Source organism: Thermobia domestica, chromosome 8, assembly GCF_964235325.1.
Source record: "Thermobia domestica chromosome 8, izTheDome1.hap1.1, whole genome shotgun sequence".
NCBI lineage: Eukaryota > Metazoa > Arthropoda > Insecta > Zygentoma > Lepismatidae > Thermobia > Thermobia domestica.
The window spans coordinates 246,177,611-246,198,869 of NC_137461.1; the positions used below are offsets into that span (position 1 = coordinate 246,177,611).

General features: G+C 33.8%; 1 protein-coding gene across 1 annotated transcript in view; it reads left to right on the forward strand.

The window, feature by feature from the left end:
- The window catches only part of LOC145691988 (protein takeout-like), a 39,515-nt gene extending 21,794 nt beyond the window's left edge, over window positions 1–17,721 (forward strand). The window contains exons 3-6 of the mRNA XM_081767286.1: window positions 925–1,072; window positions 2,984–3,117; window positions 8,056–8,205; window positions 17,428–17,721. Coding sequence (XP_081623412.1) covers window positions 925–1,072; window positions 2,984–3,117; window positions 8,056–8,205; window positions 17,428–17,582 — 587 coding nt within the window. The 3' untranslated portion in view covers window positions 17,583–17,721. The remainder of the gene's footprint in view (window positions 1–924; window positions 1,073–2,983; window positions 3,118–8,055; window positions 8,206–17,427) is intronic.
- The last annotated feature ends 3,538 nt before the right edge of the window (window positions 17,722–21,259 follow it).

The window sequence follows — 21,259 nt, forward strand, 5'->3', positions numbered from 1 at the left end:
CCCTCTCCCGTCACCAAGTTGCAACTTCAAACTGAAATGACAAAAACATTACAGGCCAAATCCTCATCTATGTTGATCTATGTTGAAAACTTGATCGAGATAGGTTGGGTGGTTCAAGAGATATGAAGTTACAAACATTGTCCCTTTTATCTATCTATCTATCTATCTATCTATCTATCTGTGCTTATACATACGTATTAATCCCTTTTTCCAACTAAATCCTTTAAAAAAGAGTCTAATTTTGAATTCGTTGTAACTTTGAGTGTTATTTGAAATATATCATATCGTGATGATAGCACTTGGAAATAACATGTATTAGATGTGCGTTTCCCAATCTATTTCACTTAAGTTATTACTGGTTTAGGCCCCAAAGTAAATGTAGTGTCTTGAGTTTGCAACGCTGAACTAGAAGTGTGTATGTTCTTGTTTAGTATGTAGGTTTAAAACATGTGATAATGCTATTAATAAAACGCAACTTTATGTTTAGCTGCCAACACTGTTAATCGGGTGGTATTGTAGACTATTGACCATATAAGAATGGTGCGGATTTTCAATATTTCAATGTGATTTACAAGTTACTGGGTCGTTTCAAGATAATGGTCTACCTTGTATACCGCACATGTTTACTAAAAGAAATATAATATCATATGAATTTACTCACTCAGAAATTTTTACTGAGTTATTCTCACTTGAGAGTAAAGTGGGAGATCTTACTGATAAATGCAACAACACTTTTTAGATAAACGTCTTTTTTTTAATTACAAAAAATAAATATTTGAGGATGACTGAAGACAGAGTAAACATATTTTGGCTGAGATTGTACTACCAAAGCTAGGTTATAGAGGGCTCATTGTATGTGTATACATCTTGGATCTAGCGCAAGAGAGAAATATAATCAGCAAAATTCTATATTTCTATCCACAGGACTCAAAGAGTATGGTGTTCCACCTCTTGACCCACTGTCTGTTCCTGGAATGGTGATGGACCAAGGTAAAGGTCCTGTGGGTTTGGTCCTGTCTCTCAGTGATTCTAAGCATCATGGGTTCAAGAACATCGTTATAAAGAATGCTAAGTAAGTCATGTTCTTCTTGATATGTAGCGTTCAATTAAATTACCATTAATGTTATTTATAGAATCATATAGTTCCTGGTAGTAGCGACTAGTGTTCATTTCTCGGCAGTTATTGTTAAATATGGTAAAAAATATAAGAATCTTAGTATATACTTGCTAGTAGTTGGGTGTCTTGTTTTGCGATGAAGGGATCCCCGGAAGAGGTTTCTTAGATTTTCTTTGAGATTCCCATCTAAAATAACTGAGGACATTTTTAAATTCTAGACAGGGCACGGATAACTTCCTTGAAGATATTTTCTGTTAAAAGCGTATCCTGTAAATACAACGTTTTAGCTCGACAGAAAAAGCAATGATTTTCCCGACAATAATAATACTCTAGTCATGTTGGTAACATGTAAATATATCACTTTGAAACATACGCAAGAAAGTATGGTAACCTTATTTTTGTCTTGGCTCCTTTCATGGACCGCAAACTAGAAATTTGTCAAATAACAGATAAAAGCGAAAGTACTGCGGCTTATTTCTACAGTTTCATAATTTCATATACCGTAATGCTTTGCAAGATAATATTTTCCTTCGTAATACGCTGCTTTGAATTCACGAAATACTTTTGTAGTCTATATGTACAAATATATTCTCAGTAGTTAATTATAAACACTTTCTGAGTGTCTCTTTCTGATAATCTTGTCAGATATGGTTTATAACTATAATTATAATTATAGGTTAAATCAAGGGTTTTCAACCTATTTCACTGACGTAAAACTATATAACATTAATGTACCAGTTATTCTGAAAAGCACAATTTCAGATTTATTAGTTTCTTTCGCAGATTCCATATTGGGAAATAAATTATTCCCTCAGTACATTCAATGAATTCTTTATTTATGTACATCGAACAATATTTTCTTTTGCCATTTCAGTGAAGAAACAAAAGGAAGTAGCAGAAGAGGTTTCTGGCCAATGCTATGAAATAACTAGGAGATGTGTTATTTATTAAATTGAGTACGGAAATGAACATATTACCCCAGAAATTGAAACAACAGAAAAACCGGAAAGGAATTACTGATACAATCTCATGTTTTGCTGGTTATGTAAAGTAATTTCCGAAACGCGAGCTGAGAACTTGCAATTCATAACTCATTGTGGTGCTTTGTTTCGATATACTATAAGATACAAGAGTACACATGGCACTTTTGTTGTCAATCCTGCAGTAATTTTTCCTGTAGTATCTATACCATATTGAATTGGTATGTATTATTGAGAATCAAAGTGACACCTAATGGGGAAAGTCGAGTTTCCGAGGGAAGATTTATCACAACTATTAGATCAAACAAAAGCCCTTCTATAATGAATAAGAAATAAGTATACGCAGTTTTCTTGTAGAAAAAGTCTAATTTCAGCCTACCTTAATGATCATACGTATACATAACGAACATATATGGATCGCATTTTACGATGCAATTTTTCGTTTCTGTAGAAATTTCATACTATTATGTAGCAAATTGTGATGTGATACTGCTTTAAATACTATTAGACATGTATGGTAAAAATAAGATAAATATTTCCATTTTAGGTTTTTTCTCTATTTTTGTTTCACTTTGGTGTGCAGGCTTCATGGTTCGGTTCCCTGTTCCTATATATTTGAGATATTTGATTACCCAATTGGTTATTTTATTGAGTTTTACTCATGAATATCTTAAAAATGAAGTAATAGTAGTTACTGGATAGGTGAATCAACGTATAATTTTCTAAAGCAATGACGTCGGCCTAATTAGGTTGCATTCACATTTCATGTATAATCGTCTTTAAGTCCCTAACAGCTGTGAAAATATATTATTTCCCAGCCTTGAATACTTTTAGCATGAAATGCAAATTGTGGTTTTTAAACTTTTAATTACATTTTCCTTTACAGTGTAGACATAAAAAATAAACATGGGGAATTTGAAGTCTACTTCCCATATTATAGTATTGTCGGAAAGTACAAAGCAGAAGGACGAATTTTGGTTCTTCCAATTTCTGGAGAAGGAAACAGCAACTTGACACTGTGTAAGTTATTAATAGTAAGACAGGTATAGGAAGTTCCAAATGCTGTTTATGAAATGAAATCTAATAAACAGATAAAGTGGCAGGCTGTTAAGTGATGTTTTACATAGTAATGAAAGAAACACTTACTCCTTATGGTTGCACTGCTTCATGTAGCGAAACTTAGTAGGGCAAAGTAAATATTTTGAAAGGATTATACCTTTCTTTGTATGAAAATCAATGTGATTTAGGCATTTTATGTATAGTTGCTTTGCAAAACGAAGTAAGTGAGAAGTGTTTAGAGAAATAACAAAGCAGTCACTTAAGGGGAATTTTAAATGTTTTGAGTATTTTGTTTGGTTAACTGTTTGTTTTAACATTCTGCATTGGCCATTCCACTCTTGATCGAAGTATCATCATAATCATAGATAATCTGCTATTATTAGCACGTTACTCGCTGCAAGTGAGAAGCTTTCATGCTCCATGGTCTCCTGCTAACCTCTTTGTCTTCATGTGCGATTTTTCTGTTTGGATATTGTCCATTAATGTAGTCTCCTTCGCCTCCTCCCTCTCTTTCCTGCCACCATACACTATAGCACGTCTCTCATGAACAGTTTCTTTTTAGACAATGTCTAAACAGTCCCTCCTCCAATTCTTAATAATATCTAAAATCTTTTTTTTCTCCCTCACTTTTTCTAACACCTTTTCATTCTTTTTCGGCTTGACCCAACTAATTCTCTCCATTTTTCTCTACACACACATTTCTAAAGTTTCGAATCGTTTCTCATCATTTGTGCGTAATGTCCATGTTTCTCACCCATACAGCACAATACTCCACACGAAGCATTTTATGAGTGTTTTTCTCAACTATTTATTTAAAATTTCATAAAATATATTTTCTTCACCCTAAAGACTTCTTTCGAAATTCCTATCCTTGCTTTTATTTCATTACGCTTCATATCATCACTAATAATACTTACTAGTCAAATGTTCTATTCTTCCCCTCCCATTTCTATATTTGACACCGGCCGTCTTTCAAATACCATGGCTTTTGTCTTTTTAACATGTATTTTAATACCATATTCTCCACATCACATCTCAAGTTTTCCAACATCTTATTGATTTTCTTTTCAGATTCCGCAATAAGTGTTATATCGTCTGCAAACCGTATACACCTAAGAATTCTATGACCTATCGGAATGCCATCTTCATTATGAAGGATCTTTTTCTCTATCTCTTCTAGATAGATATTAAATAATGTTGACGAATGACAGCATGCCTGTCGAACTCCCCTTCCAACTGCACTTTCTTCTGTCACTTCCACCCTATTCTAACTTGTTCTAACTTGAGAAGCTTGCCTGTTGGTTCATATATAGGTTTCTTATGAGTCCCCATTTTTTCCATTTCAAGCCAATCTTTCTTAGAACTTAAAACAACAATTCCCAATGAAAGCGGTCAAAAGCTTTTTCGAGACTAATACTATCACATACACCTCTTTATCTTTTCTACAAACATTTCAGCGATGACTCTTAATAATCCAATGGCATCTCTTGTGTTCTTACCTCTCCTGAACCCGAACTGTTCCTTTGTCCTCCCATACAACATTCTGTTCAGAACGCGAAGTAAAACTATTGATACATGAGATATGAGACTATATTATAATCATCACACTTCACAGGATTAGAATTCTTTGCCATGCGTATAATGATCGTTTTCAGGAATCTTTTGGCACTCGCCTATTTCATATATTTCATTGCAGAGTCGGAACAATACTTTCTTACTCAGGTTTCCCATATTTTTAATGAATTCGATTGCTATATTATACATCGTTGCTTTTCCGTTTCTAATCTCGGATATAACTTTTAGAAACTCATCCCGAAGAATACCAAATCGTTTATCCTCCGCGTACTTCATTTTCTACTTTAACATCTAGGCCGCATAACCTATCCTTGCTCTGATATAAGTCCCCAATATACTCTTCCCATCTCCCCAAGACTTCACTTCTCTTGCTCACTATCTTCTCATTCTTATTTTCTACTTTCAGCTTAATATGCATTTGTTTGTTCCGAAGTTCCATAAATTTCACCTCCTTTACATTTCCCCTTATTTCCCCACTTTTTCTAAATTTTTTTATGATCTCGCATTTCTTTTCTTTCTCTTTCTTTCTTTTTCTTTTCTTTTCTTCTTGTTTTAGTAAAAATTTTCCCTTCATATTTTTACTATTAGATCATTAATACACTGTATAATAGCACCCTTTCAATGCATAAGTATCTTATTTAAACCTTTGAACGTACAGTATTGTATAACAATTTTTCTCAACCTTTTATGATTGACGACACACTTTACTGAATTTTGAAAACATCGCGACACACTTGTTTGATATTTTATTAATAATAATAATAATAATAATAATAATAATAATAATAATAATAATAATAATAATAATAATAATAATAATAATAATAATATTTTATAATGGTAAAACCATTTAGTTTTCATAATGACTTTATATAGAACTGACCACGTTATTGCTACTACTGGAGGTGTTAACTGGGTACAGTCTGTTTCGATTTTCACTAATTATTATTAAATTCTTTATGATTTTTAAATTCTAAAGAGACCCGGGTTCGATTCCCGGTGTAAGCTCATGTGGCTCGGAATCCACGTTAATCAGTAGGTCCACGTCTCATATACCCTCGCTGCTGAACTGGACGTTAAACTCAAAATCAACTCAACAACTAACTAACTAACTCTATGGCCTATGGAACCCGGAGGTTTAATGCCGCGTTCACAAAGCTCTCCACTGATTTCTATCCTTAGCTAACTGGATCCAGTTTCTACTTTGTATTCCAATCTCTGCGAGATCCATCTTAATATTGTCCTCCCATCTGCGCCTAGGTCTTCCTAATGGTCGTTTTCCGATTGATCTTCCAGCGTTTTTACTTTCTTCCATTCTAGCTACATGACCTGCCCATCTAAACCTCCTAGACTTGATGACCCTAACAATGTTGGGTAAACCGTATAAATTATGTAGTTCCTCGTTATGAAGTTTCCGCCATTCCCCATTCCCGTTCCTCTTGGGTCTGCATATTCGTCTCAGGACCTGTTCTCAAGTAATTTCAGTCTATGTTCTTCCTTCACAGTAAGCGACCATGTTTCGCAACCATACAGAACAACAGGCATGATTATCGTTTTATATATTTTAAGCTTCAAATTCCTCGACAGAATTCGCGACGACAAGAGATTTTGAACCGAATAGTAATACGAATTCCCTGCTTTTAGTCGACATTTAATTTCTTCTTGAATATGATTTTCGTATTTTAATATTGATCCTAGATATTTTAATCTATCCACTTTATCAAAAGTATTCTTTAATACTTCAACGCATCCATAATTTGCTGTATTATGGTTCCGACGCACTTCCATGTATTTAGTTTTCTCTGCTTTTACTTCTAAATCAACTCAAGTAAATTCTGAAATCTCTCGACATATCTTAGAGGACTGCGTCACACGTTAGTGTGTCGCGACGCAGCAGTTGAGAAGCACTGATTTAAACTATAGCAAATTATTTTTCGTTTGGCATAGAAAACTCCACTAGTCCAGAAAAATAAAAAAGAAACCCTTTCTTCTAACGTTGTTAGAAAATAATAGTGTTGGTTTGATGGTGCATTTTACTAAACTAAGGTTAGTTATTGTTGATAAGTCCATCTTTATAAGAAGTTCGTGTGGATATACACATAGGAATACATAATAAAGTATTCAGAAGAAAATCCACATTTAATTATTTGATTATTATTAGTGTAGAACTACGAACAAATGTGGCCAGCGATGACAGTAAGGGTAATACACAACATATCAAAATACTGCATGCATGATTTGTTGATTAAGCCTTATAAATATAAATTTAAAAATAGGAGTAGTTTGATGTTGTATATCGAGTTTCATGTACAACTTTTCATAGTTGTACGCCAAGAAAACATTGTACTGCTTACTCAAACATAAATGTTATGTTCATTTTAAATCTCTGCTATAATAGGTATGTGAACTAAGTAGAACTTATAGTTATTTCTAGTTGGAATTGTGAATAATGTGTGGGGAGCTAGTACACAAACGAATGACGTTATCTTTGGTCATTTCATTTATTTGCCCATTTTATTAGCTTACAAAACACGAGATATAAGTGTAAGTGTTACAGTTGTCAATAAGTGTTACAGTTGCCAATAAAATACATACAATATTATCAGGTAACAGAAGATATATATGATATTGTACCTGTGCATCTTTCTAAATACAACACCATAAAAGAACATATAACAAGTATTAAATATGATCACTCACATCGTAATTAGCTAACCGTTCATACCACAGCTAGCATGTACTCAGGAGTAAGTATCTATTATCCCTTTTTTTCATTTAATGAGTCATTTAAATATTCCTCAAATGTATAATAGCATTTTACAGCAAGTACTTTAACATGTTACGGAAAACAGTAACATTACTCCTATTCTTTAAGTACATAGGAAGTTTATTATACAACCTAACCTAACACAATTCATATGAACAGTTTTGCTTATATTAGCACATTTCTGGTGCATCATAAATATGTCACTGCTTTGTCTTGTATTATACTATGAATATTCTTATAAAAGGTAAAAAGATGCCATTTTTATAGTAAAAAGAATATATTTATAGATGTGTAACCTAGACGTTTTAGACGCTTTCCATGCTTAAGACTTTTACCTAAAGATCCTTTCCGTAGTTAAAAGATTCAAATCAAAATATACTGTAAATAGGCCTAGTTCTTGTAATCTAAAATACAATTTTCACTTTTCCATTTTCTTAAACGGAGTGTACAAACTTTGTGTCTCTTTTACCCTACACCCCGATATTTGAATTTGATTCCCATGTGCTCTGTAAACCCTACCTGTGTATTAATCCTTTTTTTTTTTTTTTTTTTTTTAGATGATGTTAATGCAAAGTGGATTATGGACGGTAAAGCTAAGGAAAAAGGTGGAAAGACATTTACAGATTTAACATCGTTTGTAGTGAACCTGGATGCTGCGAGAGGAAGTTTTGATATGGAAAATCTATTTAATGGCAATGAAGCGCTTGGTAAGTATGACAACTGTACAGGTACCAGAATGCCAGTCTATACCTTGCCGTTTCAGGAATCACAGTAGATAATTTCAGCCCGTTTTTTGAGCATCACTAATAAGAACTAGAACTATCATTGCGAGAAACTTTCGTCCCAAAACTAAATTGGCAGAAAAAATACTATCGTTTCTTGCTAACTATCGACAGTACAGATCTGAGTCTTTCGTTCTCCTCCATTGCAGCAGTTCGTGATGCTCTACTAGAAGGGCCGTGCCGTGGAAAATCAGCGCCCAGGGCGAGAGTATATGACGGCGCCCCCATACATATATTCCAAGCAATTTTTCCTATCTTTTTTCCTTTTTTCTCCCGAATTTTTCGCCCCCTTACTTCGGCGCCCTCCTGGGCGTCAATTTTGTCTGTGCCACAGACTGAAGTTTCTCGTTGCTTCAGCCACTATCTTTTACACATATTGTTATCGTATGCTATCCACTTTCATCACCTGTGGTCCGGTGCTTAAGAAATACCTCCAGTTCATTACGTTTCACTAGAGATTGGCAGATAGAATATTGATTAAATAAATATTTTGGGTCAGATTAGGTGTGTCCAAATATCTAGCCTTTTTCTGTAGATAATATTTTTCAAATTTTAAAACTGTATGTTGATGGATACAGAGGTCTTGTTGATATCGTAATTGCTTACATGTCCTGCTCGACTTTCTCCAGAATGTCATCCACTTTACTGTAACTGCTTGCCTACTGCGAAGAGCATTTGGACTTCGAAATTTCCAGAACGGATGAGACTTAACCACATTTTGGATGTTGATTTGAATAACGCATCTGGCCAATAAACAGTAAATATTTCAACACTTATTTCTTTACCGAAACAATTGTAAATTGCAGCAGAGTTTTGTAGAAATTTCACTAGTCTTCACGGAACAATATTTCACATGTCGTTATAAGAATTACAACATTTTTTTAAAACTACTATCCTCAGGTACTATCTGCAGAATGACGTTTGAACTGATCCCCTGTGGCTTATACGTTCTGAGATTTGAAACACTAATTACATCTTGTGCTCAAAGTGCTCACGATGCTCTCAGCTATCTCTTATTAAGAGCGAGATTACAGTTTCTTCTTTCCTCATGTTTTTGATTTGCAATTTCCTTACTTTTCTGTTATTCCGTCCATAAGTTTTAATCCTTTTTTTAGTGCTTATTATGTAGGTTGATTTTCTATCCTTCCACTAAAACAATATCAGGACTTTTGCATGCTATAATTTTGTTCGTGATTATTGATTTGCGCCGATATAGTTTTAAGGTTTTGTTTTCCATAAAGGAACGATAACACAACAAAGAAACTGTTGTAATTTCGTAATGGTTACCGCTAAAGGAAAGCCAACAGTGCGCTTCAATTTCTACAAAAAAAAAAAAAACAGCTTTTAAAATGACATAATTTTACTAAATGTGATTATTTGCAATGAAGACGATTCCGTATGATTCAAGATAGCGAACGCCATTGTGATATGTCCTCAAACATTTCTCCCATCTTTATTACCCACCTAAGTTGATACTTTACTTAAACTTTGCAGCGATCACTACTAATTATGGTATTTCCACCCTGTGTGCACAATTATTTGATATGGGGTTAAAGTATCGAATTATCAACATTGATACAAGTTGCTTAGTTACTCTAAAACTATACCAAATGCAAAGTTGGGTTAGAAGTATTGAATTAGTAACATTGGCATTAAATTAATTAGTTATCCTTGTATTATCTTGGAGCATATCATTGCAAAGTTCGGTTTAAAGTATCAAATTACAAACATCGTTACTAACTTGCTTAAAAACTCATGTCTTGGCCTGCAGCGTACCAATGTAAAATTGGGTCAAATTTTGGAACGTTGACGATGAGCTGCTATTCGTCCGAATCATACCAGTGTAAAATTGGGTATAAATACCGATTTAGCAACATTATTATTAAGTTGCAGAGTTACTTATTGCCTGCATGACAAGCCTACTCACCCGAGTTGGATCCTAGCGTAGTTTAGTCCAACTTACTGCATTTTCCACGCAATTGTTTCAACTTGAGTTTCTCAGTGAGTTTGTAAAATAATAATAATAATAATAATAATAATAATAATAATAATAATAATAATAAGTTTGCTATCTTTTTGTTAGGAAACCAGATGTTAGGAACTTCTTCGATGATAACACAGTTGCCATGTTGTTTCATTGTGCATGCTAATAAAACATGCTTGTCTATTTCTCTTGTTCTTAATACACACCATTAACGTCGCTATCATCTGTCACATATCATGCGCTTCATGTGTAACAGACTAGACGAAGCAAATAATAAGTGCGGTAAACGTTCCAGAAGCAGGATCAAAATTTAGATAGTTTCTAAACATTTAAACGTCTGGGGCTTTAAAATTATTCGCTTTTCAAATTTGGATAACATTGTAGATCAAGAATGTCCATAAACATAGAAATATTCACCCCAATTAGTAGTAGAAAATGGATCGATCTGGGACAACCTAGGCCAACCTAGGCCAACACAGAACAACTCAGGAGCCCCTGGGAAATTGAGCACCTTACAGCGTGAACCCACGGTCTTTTACGACCTCCATTTTAGGAGTGAATTTGTTCCCTTTTATGAGAACTTTTTAGGGGGTGTACTCGTTCCCTTTTATGATCACATTTTAAGGGTAAACTCGTTCCCTTTTATGAGCACTTTTCCAACCCCTATTTAATTACGAACACATAAAAGAGCAGATAACACATAAGAGTACGTAACACACAGCAGAGCAGATAACACATAAGAGTACGTAACATAACAAGGGTGTATTCGTTTTCTTTTATGAGCATATTTTTCAACCCCTATTGAAATATAGCAGATAATGCATAAGACTACGTAACATAGTAAGGGTGAACTCGTTCCCTTTTATGAGCATATTTTCCAACCCCTATTTGAACATAGCAGAGATTATTTTCTTTTACGGGGGTAGCAACACCCCCAACCCTACTCCTTTCTCATCCAGGGCTTGGGACCGGCAATGGCGGAGTTTAAAAAAATAACATCATCATACTCTCATAAATGAATAAAGCATAATATCATTAGCATCAATAGTGGTAAGTGAGAATTTGTTTTAAAAATCGTGCAGTGAATAACCAGATGCGCGACATGCAAGATATAGAAAACAGTAATATCCACAAAATTGAGATAAATCACCTTGAATACGTCTATTATTCCATGTATAATACAGACAGTTTCGTTTTAAAAACCTTATATGATGTTGTACATAGGGAGGTATATCATAGCTATCGAAATACTCTCCCACACACATATTAGATATATAAACAGCAACCCAATGTTCACCAGGCTTATCACTAGAATCAGTATTTATAATTATGGCGGCTGGAAATGTATGAATAAACAAAGGTAACTCATCAGCAGCATATACACCAACAAAATGATCTTTAGGCAAATTTTGTTGTAATGCTTCATAAAGCTCAATTGTATTTAACATTTTTTAAAATTAATATATATTTTTCTCTGGAAATCAATTTCTAATTCTAAAGAGAATTCACCATAAATAATTGTTGTTACAGGAGATGGCAGTGCTACTTTAAAATGAACCTCTAGGCGAACCTTCCTTGCCGTTGTGGACTAGTATGAAATGCAGCACTTGCGATTGAATCAGGAGTTAAATCAAACACCAGTAGAGTATAACCATTAGGATATTCGGCGAGTGAAATATTATTACCTTGATTTGAATAATAAATACCTGAACCTGTAAATAACGTAGAATATGCTTGTACATATAGATTATTATCAAAATCCGGTTGTAATGGTTTGAATGGGACTGCCGTTCCATCAGCATACAGTGTAAAAAACGTCATACTAAAATGTTGAAAATTGAATGGATTTGTTTGATAAGTACCATTGAAAGCAGTATTAGTAACAAAACCAATAATAATACGTTTAGGCACTATGCCTGAAAACAGATCTGGAAGTGTACTATCCATAATTCCTTGTGGCAGAGTTTCTGTCTTCACCTGCACTTTTGTTATAGGATATTTTATTCTAAATTTAGGATTTTGTAATACTTTATTTTGTGCTATTTTAACTGCTGGTGATAGATCAACCTTTTTCACAAGCAATGTTGCATCTGTAATTACAACTTTTCCATCAGCATCTGCGTCACCCATTAGACAAAATGTAGGTTTAGCTGGAATTAGTTTAATACGCAATTGTACACCATTCAGTAAAAATTTCTCCTGATTGAAAATATCAGCATGAATATAACCCAATAATTCAAATAACTGACTTAAAGCAGTGAGAAGAAAACGTTGTTTAAATCCTACATTAGCATCGGCCACACTGTCCATATGTCCTGCAGTATCTTTAAACCACATTGATGTTTGAAGATGCGTTGTTTTAGCTTCAGCATTATAATTTAGTAGTTTTTCAATATACGATCGATATGGATATGTATGTGAAGAGTAGAAAATAAGTTGATTATTTAAATATAATTGCACTTCACTGAACATTGCATTGAGAAAATCATTTACAGGGCCGATTTTCTTATCGGCAGAAGTTAAATTAGAACCATCTGATTTAGTAATTTTACCTTTAACATATAACATTGTGTGCGATAAGTCAATATAGTCATCCCATGACCGGGGACTACAAATTCTATTGGTGCATTATCAGCTATCGAAGCCACAGGCTTATATGGAACTATTTTATTACCTATAATACTGGTTTGAGTGGGTAAACCAGCAAATAAATCTAATTCTGATTTCATACACTCACACTGCATTTTTTCTTACTATTAATATTCACACAGGGTAAAATTTATAACACCGTATTACGTTTGAGAAAATGTAATTTTACACATAAACTGCGATATTGGAAAGGAAGTGGATTACCTGTACTATCTCTTAAATCAATAATAATTTGATCAAATTGTTTACGTTGCACGGGGACATAGTGAGGATTATCAAAAATATGTACATTATTAATACCATACTCTGTAATATTTGTATTTATAATACGTAACAATGGAGCTATGGTGTCACCCACCGTTTGTGGTTCTACAATATCACAGTAAATATACATAAGTGTAGGTAGCGATTTTTGTAAATCAGGTGGATAACGAGCATGATGAACAACTGCAATATCTTCTTGTTGTATGTGATCAAAGCCTAGTATTCTGGCTAGTTCAGGAGATAGACGTACTTCTATATGCTTCTCTTGATTTCTTATTACTCTATTAACCTCAATTCGTTTTACAGATGCTTTGACTTTTAATTGTAAATTTAATATATACCTTTTATGATTAATTTGAGTTAGAATATCATCAACATGATAATAGTGGCCTGCTAAGATTTTAGTTATGTTCCAGTTTTTTGTATTCATGAGACGGTAATAAATATTATTTGTATATTTGGAAACATTCTGAAATGAACTTGTATAATGTACTTCAACAACAGCTGTTTCCCACACTCCCTTTTCCAGTACAATAGGTTGATATAATTTAGTAGTATAACAAGCAAGAGTATTTTGAGGAAAATATTTCATAGAACTATTGCTAGGAAGTGTGAGATAAAAACTATCACTTTGCTCCATAATTAATCAATCAATCAAAAATATCTTTGGATGTTTTTATCCGTTTCACACCACCACCAGCAACACTAAAATGAACTTTCTTTCTTTTTGTTCTTCCATATCCTTCCAACACTTGATTTAATTTATTTTTTAAATTTGTTTTAGCTTCTTGCCATCGGTCATGCAAAGACTCTTCAATAGGTCTATTATTATCTAGTATATCTCCTGCTACATTAATTCCTGTACGTATCAATTCTTTACCAACAGTTTTTGCATGATCGATGGCAAGATGCTAAAACAAATTTAAAAAATAAAGCTCAAAATAAATTAAATCAGATGTTGGAAGGATCTGGAAGAAAAAGAAAGAAAGTTCATTTTAGTGGTGGTGGTGTGAAACGGATAAAAAGATCCAAAGATATTTTTGATTGTTTGATTATATAGCAAAGTGATAGTTTTTGTCTCACATTTCCTAGCAATAGTTCTATGGAATATTTTCCTCAAAATACTCTTGCTTGTTATACTACTAAATTATATCAACCTATTGTACTGGAAAAGGGAGTGTGGGAAACAGCTGTTGTTGAAGTACATTATACAAGTTGATTTCAGAATGTTTCCAAATATACAAATAATATTTATTACCGTCTCATGAATACAAAAAACTGGAACATAACTAAAATCTTAGCAGGCCACTATTATCATGTTGATGATATTCTATCTCAAATTAATCATAAAAGGAATATATTAAATTTACAATTAAAAGTCAAAGCATCTGTAAAATGAATTGAGGTTAATAGAGTAATAAGAAATCAAGAGAAGCATATAGAAGTACGTCTATCTCCTGAACTAGCCAGAATACTAGGCTTTGATCACATACAACAAGAAGATATTGCAGTTGTTCATCATGCTCGTTATCCACCTGATTTACAAAAATCGCTACCTACACTTATGTATATTTACTGTGATATTGTAGAACCACAAACGGTGGGTGACACCATAGCTCCATTGTTACGTATTATAAATACAAATATTACAGAGTATGGTATTAATAATGTACATATTTTTGATAATCCTCACTATGTCCCCGTGCAACGTAAACAATTTGATCAAATTATTATTGATTTAAGAGATAGTACAGGTAATCCACTTCCTTTCCAATATCGCAGTTTATGTGTAAAATTACATTTTCTCAAACGTAATACGGTGTTATAAATTTTACCCTGTGTGAATATTAATAGTAAGAAAAAATGCAGTGTGAGTGTATGAAATCAGAATTAGATTTATTTGCTGGTTTACCCACTCAAACCAGTATTATAGGTAATAAAATAGTTCCATATAAGCCTGTGGCTTCGATAGCTGATAATGCACCAATAGAATTTGTAGTCCCCGGTCATGGGATGACTATATTGACTTATCGCACACAATGTTATATGTTAAAGGTAAAATTACTAAATCAGATGGTTCTAATTTAACTTCTGCCGATAAGAAAATCGGCCCTGTAAATGATTTTCTCAATGCAATGTTCAGTGAAGTGCAATTATATTTAAATAATCAACTTATTTTCTACTCTTCACATACATATCCATATCGATCGTATATTGAAAAACTACTAAATTATAATGCTGAAGCTAAAACAACGCATCTTCAAACATCAATGTGGTTTAAAGATACTGCAGGACATATGGACAGTGTGGCCGATGCTAATGTAGGATTTAAACAACGTTTTCTTCTCACTGTTTTAAGTCAGTCATTTGAATTATTGGGTTATATTCATGCTGATATTTTCAATCAGGAGAAATTTTTACTGAATGGTGTATAATTGCGTATTAAACTAATTCCAGCTAAACCTACATTTTGTCTAATGGGTGACGCAGATGCTGATGGAAAAGTTGTAATTACAGATGCAACATTGCTTGTGAAAAAGGTTGATCTATCACCAGCAGTTAAAATAGCACAAAATAAAGTATTACAAAATCCTAAATTTAGAATAAAATATCCTATAACAAAAGTGCAGGTGAAGACAGAAACTCTGCCACAAGGAATTATGGATAGTACACTTCCAGATCTGTTTTCAGGCATAGTGCCTAAACGTATTATTATTGGTTTTGTTACTAATACTGCTTTCAATGGTACTTATCAAACAAATCCATTCAATTTTCAACATTTTAGTATGACGTTTTTTTACACTGTATGCTGATGGAACGGCAGTCCCATTCAAACCATTACAACCGGATTTTGATAATAATCTATATGTACAAGCATATTCTACGTTATTTACAGGTTCAGGTATTTATTATTCAAATCAAGGTAATAATATTTCACTCGCCGAATATCCTAATGGTTATACTCTACTGGTGTTTGATTTAACTCCTGATTCAATCGCAAGTGCTGCATTTCATACTAGTCCACAACGGCAAGGAAGGTTCGCCTAGAGGTTCATTTTAAAGAAGCACTGCCATCTCCTGTAACAACAATTATTTATGGTGAATTCTCTTTAGAATTAGAAATTGATTTCCAGAGAAAAATATATATTAATTTTAAAAAATGTTAAATACAATTGAGCTTTATGAAGCATTACAACAAAATTTGCCTAAAGATCATTTTATTGGTGTATATGCTGCTGATGAGTTACCTTTGTTTATTCATACATTTCCAGCCGCCATAATTATAAATACTGATTCTAGTGATAAGCCTGGTGAACATTGAGTTGCTGTTTATATATCTAATATGTGTGTGGGAGAGTATTTCGATAGCTATGGTATACCTCCCTATATACAACATCATATAAGGTTTTTAAAACGAAACTGTCTGTATTATACATGGAATAATAGACGTATTCAAGGTGATTTATCTCAATTTTGTGGATATTACTGTTTTCTATATCTTGCATGTCGTGCATCTGGTTATTCACTGCACGATTTTTAAAACAAATTCTCACTTACCACTATTGATGCTAATGATATTATGCTTTATTCATTTATGAGAGTATGATGATGTTATTTTTTTAAACTCCGCCATTGCCGGTCCCAAGCCCTGGATGAGAAAGGAGTAGGGTTGGGGGTGTTGCTACCCCCGTAAAAGAAAATAATCTCTGCTATGTTCAAATAGGGGTTGGAAAATATGCTCATAAAAGGGAACGAGTTCACCCTTACTATGTTACGTAGTCTTATGTATTATCTGCTATGTTTCAATAGGGGTTGAAAAATATGCTCATAAAAGAAAACGAATACACCCTTGTTATGTTACGTACTCTTATGTGTTATCTGCTCTGCTGTGTGTTACGTACTCTTATGTGTTATCTGCTCTTTTATGTGTTCGTAATTAAATAGGGGTTGGAAAAGTGCTCATAAAAGGGAACGAGTTCACCCTTAAAATGTGCTCATAAAAGGGAACGAGTACACCCCCTAAAAAGTGCTCATAAAAGGGAACAAATTCACCCCTAAAATGGAGGTCGTAAAAGACCGTGGGTTCACGGTGTAAGGTGCTCAATTTCCCAGGGGCTCCTGAGTTGTTCTATGTTGGCCTAGGTTGGCCTAGGTTGTCCCAGATCGATCCATTTTCTACTACTCCTATTTAAGTTTCTCACTTTACTACTATGATTATTTACAAATTGTTTTCTTTTATTCTATTTCAGCTGGACCAATGCTTACATTCCTGAATGAAAACAGCAAAGAAGTTATTGACGAATTAAAGCCAGCAATTAAAGAAGCATTCGGAAAACTTTTTCTTGATTTGTCCAGAAGAATATTCAACAAAGTTCCACTGAAAGAAATGTTTGATGGATTATAAGATAATGGATTACGTTTCTGTGTACAACGTTGTACGATTTGTAGACAACTTGAAAAATTATAGTTTAATTTGACATCAATTGTTATAGAGGTACATGACATTCCGAAGAAAGAACTAGAGCTCAGGAAATGTATTATTTTTTTAAAAAAAAAATACACTGTACATTTGTAATGTAGCTCGTCAAATTTACTGCTTTTCTCAAGACTCTATTTACCTGAATAAGCTTTAAAGACATTCCACGTAATAAACTGTATTCATATGTTTACAAACTTTGCGATCAGAATGCTTATATATTGTATTAAAGAGTGCATCTTTACTATACAGTTTGAAGAACTTCTTATAATAAAATACTAATATATATGCAGTTTATTTAATAGTTTTATTTCAAAGTGCAAACTATATAAGGTAAATATTACGTTCCACTAAAACTATTTGTGAATGACTGTACTATTGAACCTTGCTTTAAGCATTTCAAGCAACATTGTGTGTGAGAGAGATTACTTGTTTTCTTCCATTTTATCAAGAACTTCTTCCAAATCTATATACGTTTGTACGTACATTCCTGATGGAATTCCATACTTTTAATAGCCTTACTTAAGCCTTCAAGGTTAAGGCTATAGGTTTGCACAATCTTACGTTAGCACAATTGCAGACCAACCAAGGCTAAAACTAACTTACTAAGTCCTCGATTGCAAGCTTGCTTCAGACTTTTAAATAGTCTGTAATGTATGGCTAAGTTTGAAATTCCGTGAAATTGGAACACCTGTTAAATATGGTCTAAAATGTACACTTAGTAGAGTCATACTGAACTCAGAGAGAATCTCTAAGCGTAAGTTTAACGCGTATACGTTTTGCGCAGCCTTCTTTCTTATCTTTGGTTAATGCTTATACAACAAGTTTATACGACAAGCCTTTTAGACTCGAAGCATGACTTAAAATTTACACTTAACAAGGCCACTTAACAGGGAGAATCTCTAAAGTTAAGTCTGTCAAGAGAAGCAAACGGCGCACTTAGACTTAGGCCCCGTAGGCCTGCGTGCTTACTGGGTTGTTTCTTTCTCAACTTCTTATATATTTATTTCAATTAAGATGTAATTTCAAATTATATTTAGGCCGGGGTCGGTGATCATGCAATCCAGCTTTCTGGGAAGAGAATAAGTATGGGGTTGGTCTGTACTGTGAGGATTGAACTAGTATCATTGCGGTTTGCACACCCGCCAACTACATTAGATTCAAGACCCGATCATGGCTCAAAGCCTTCATCAAAAATAATTTCCATCTTTCATAACCCCATTGTTGCATAAGTACGACAAAGACAAGAACTCAAAACAAAAATTGATCAAGATATACAAAACACTCTTGTATAACTTTCTATTTACATAATAAAATTTACAACTCGGATATATGTAATTGTAAAATAAACGAGGTAAACAGACCAAAACAAACTACACATCTTTGGTCTCTTGAGTTACAGTCTGTTGTTGTCGAAGCTTAGCATCTTTTTTTCTTAGAACCGAGGCTATTTAAGACGTAGACTTATAGTTTAAATCTCTTCTCTGGTTAAGTTTCTGGCGAAATGATTTCCCGTTCTGTCCATTGTTTAAAGTTTGAAATGAAATGAAATGAAATATTTAAGTTTATCGTCCCAGTATTATGACCTATAAGTAATGGTAGACGATGATTAAGGCAAGTGAATGATAATGAAAAATTGGTGGAATGAGAATGTGGGACAAAACGAAAGTATCCTCAGAAAACTCTACGGGCACGATGTTGTCTACCACAAACTTACTCGGCCGGGAATCGAACCAGATACCCCCACACACCAGAAGTAAGTGCTGTACCATTGAGCCACCATGTCACCTTTTCTTAATTTGAGTAGTAATATTTTCAAATAGCTACTGCTCCAACACAATTCATCCAAGCAACATGGTTCATAGTCTTTCATAATGATCCAGCTTTCTTATTGATACGATCGTCATATGCACATGTTATGCAAGAAAAGTAAGATTTTGGACCATTCGAGAATTTTCCTCCAAAATTTCCTTCTCTTCTACACTTCTGTTCTCTCCACAGCATCTCCAGTTACGGTTAACCAAACACATTCTATCTTTAAAAGTGCTATGGTCTATACATATGTAATACACATGCCAAATTTTATTGCAATGTCTAGAATAGTTACGAGGGAAAAATCTCACTCAGGTATGTTACCAAGGAAAAACTTGTTATTCCGTTCAACACAGGTTAACTCAGTATGAGATATTAGCTAGTGTAATATTACACCCAGCACAGAGTATGCTATAGGGACTCAGGGTGAAACATGATGCTGAACACAGGGAAGGGGTTAAGTTAAAATGTGAACCACAGTAATCGAACCCGGGACTCCATCGGGAATCGAACCCTGGACTATGTGTATCAAATACACGCTAGCTGCAATCTGGATCATTATTGAAAGGAATCATTGGTTTTAAAGACCGATGTGCATGTGGTAAACAAAATTAAAATAAATAAGTAAATAAATAAATAAAAGCAAAATGTTCTTATTTACCTTCCAAGCCGTTCATTTTCATACTTCTTAAATATAATTATAATTTCCGGAAATTTTAGTTTTCATTCATTTTCTTTCTTTCATATTCACAGAATACCATCTTTTAACATTAATACCTTGAGACTATATATTGTAAGGACGAGTGTTCGCTCTCACTGTGTTTTATTTTTTGAATAAAGGATTAGTGTAAAATTGTACATAATTTTGTTAGTGATAAAAGCAAGTCTGGTCATATAGTTGGAGTTACTGATAAAGGTAAGCTGGGGGCTCGTAACTGGATTTTTTTTCATGATTCCAGAAGAAGCGCATGAATAGATAGAAAATAGTAAAGTTTCTGTTATTAAGATCTGCTACCTACCGTTTCCCTCGGGTGCTGGCTTCCGGAGAACTCCCTAAGAAAACAGCTGATAATAATTCTGGTCCAGGCTCATACTCTGTTCAGGCGCAGATTGATAATATTGAAATATAACAAATGATTTGACATGAGCAACGTTGGTGCTTTTGAGACTCAGCTTGTATTATACTTACTTTTGTGTATGCACACGTATACATGTACGTAACTGGCAAGCCGACTGCTCGTAGGGATTCACATACACATGAATGAAGACGATAGTATTTCCTTAGATGAATTCCTATTTATTACACAAGCATATATGTGGATACGGAGTGAAATGAGAGATATATATATTAACAACACACAAAATTTTCACTTTGCAGAGCTTAAACGCTCAAACAGAAGAAGTTGCGCTGACGCAATCAAATAAACGAAATGATGAAAATTAAAACATTCAGCATTGTATAGTAAACGTATATATGCGCACACTGTATAAGAACACTAGAAACATAGTCCTTCTATTTGATATCACTTGCACTATAAACTTATGATTCGCACTGAGATGAGACTTTCACTGCGTAATTATAACAAGGGGAATTGGGAAATTCTGGAAACACTAATTGTGATGAACTTTCCTGACCCCAAAGAAATGCTACATTCTCAAAAGATGATTGATCACTTTTTAGCTTCACCCCAAAGTAAGATTCTTCTTACATATTTAAGTATTCTTGATTATTCCTTCCTTCTTCCTACGATGACTCCGGCTCACTCTCTGCTTATCCTAACGCTTAGGGACAA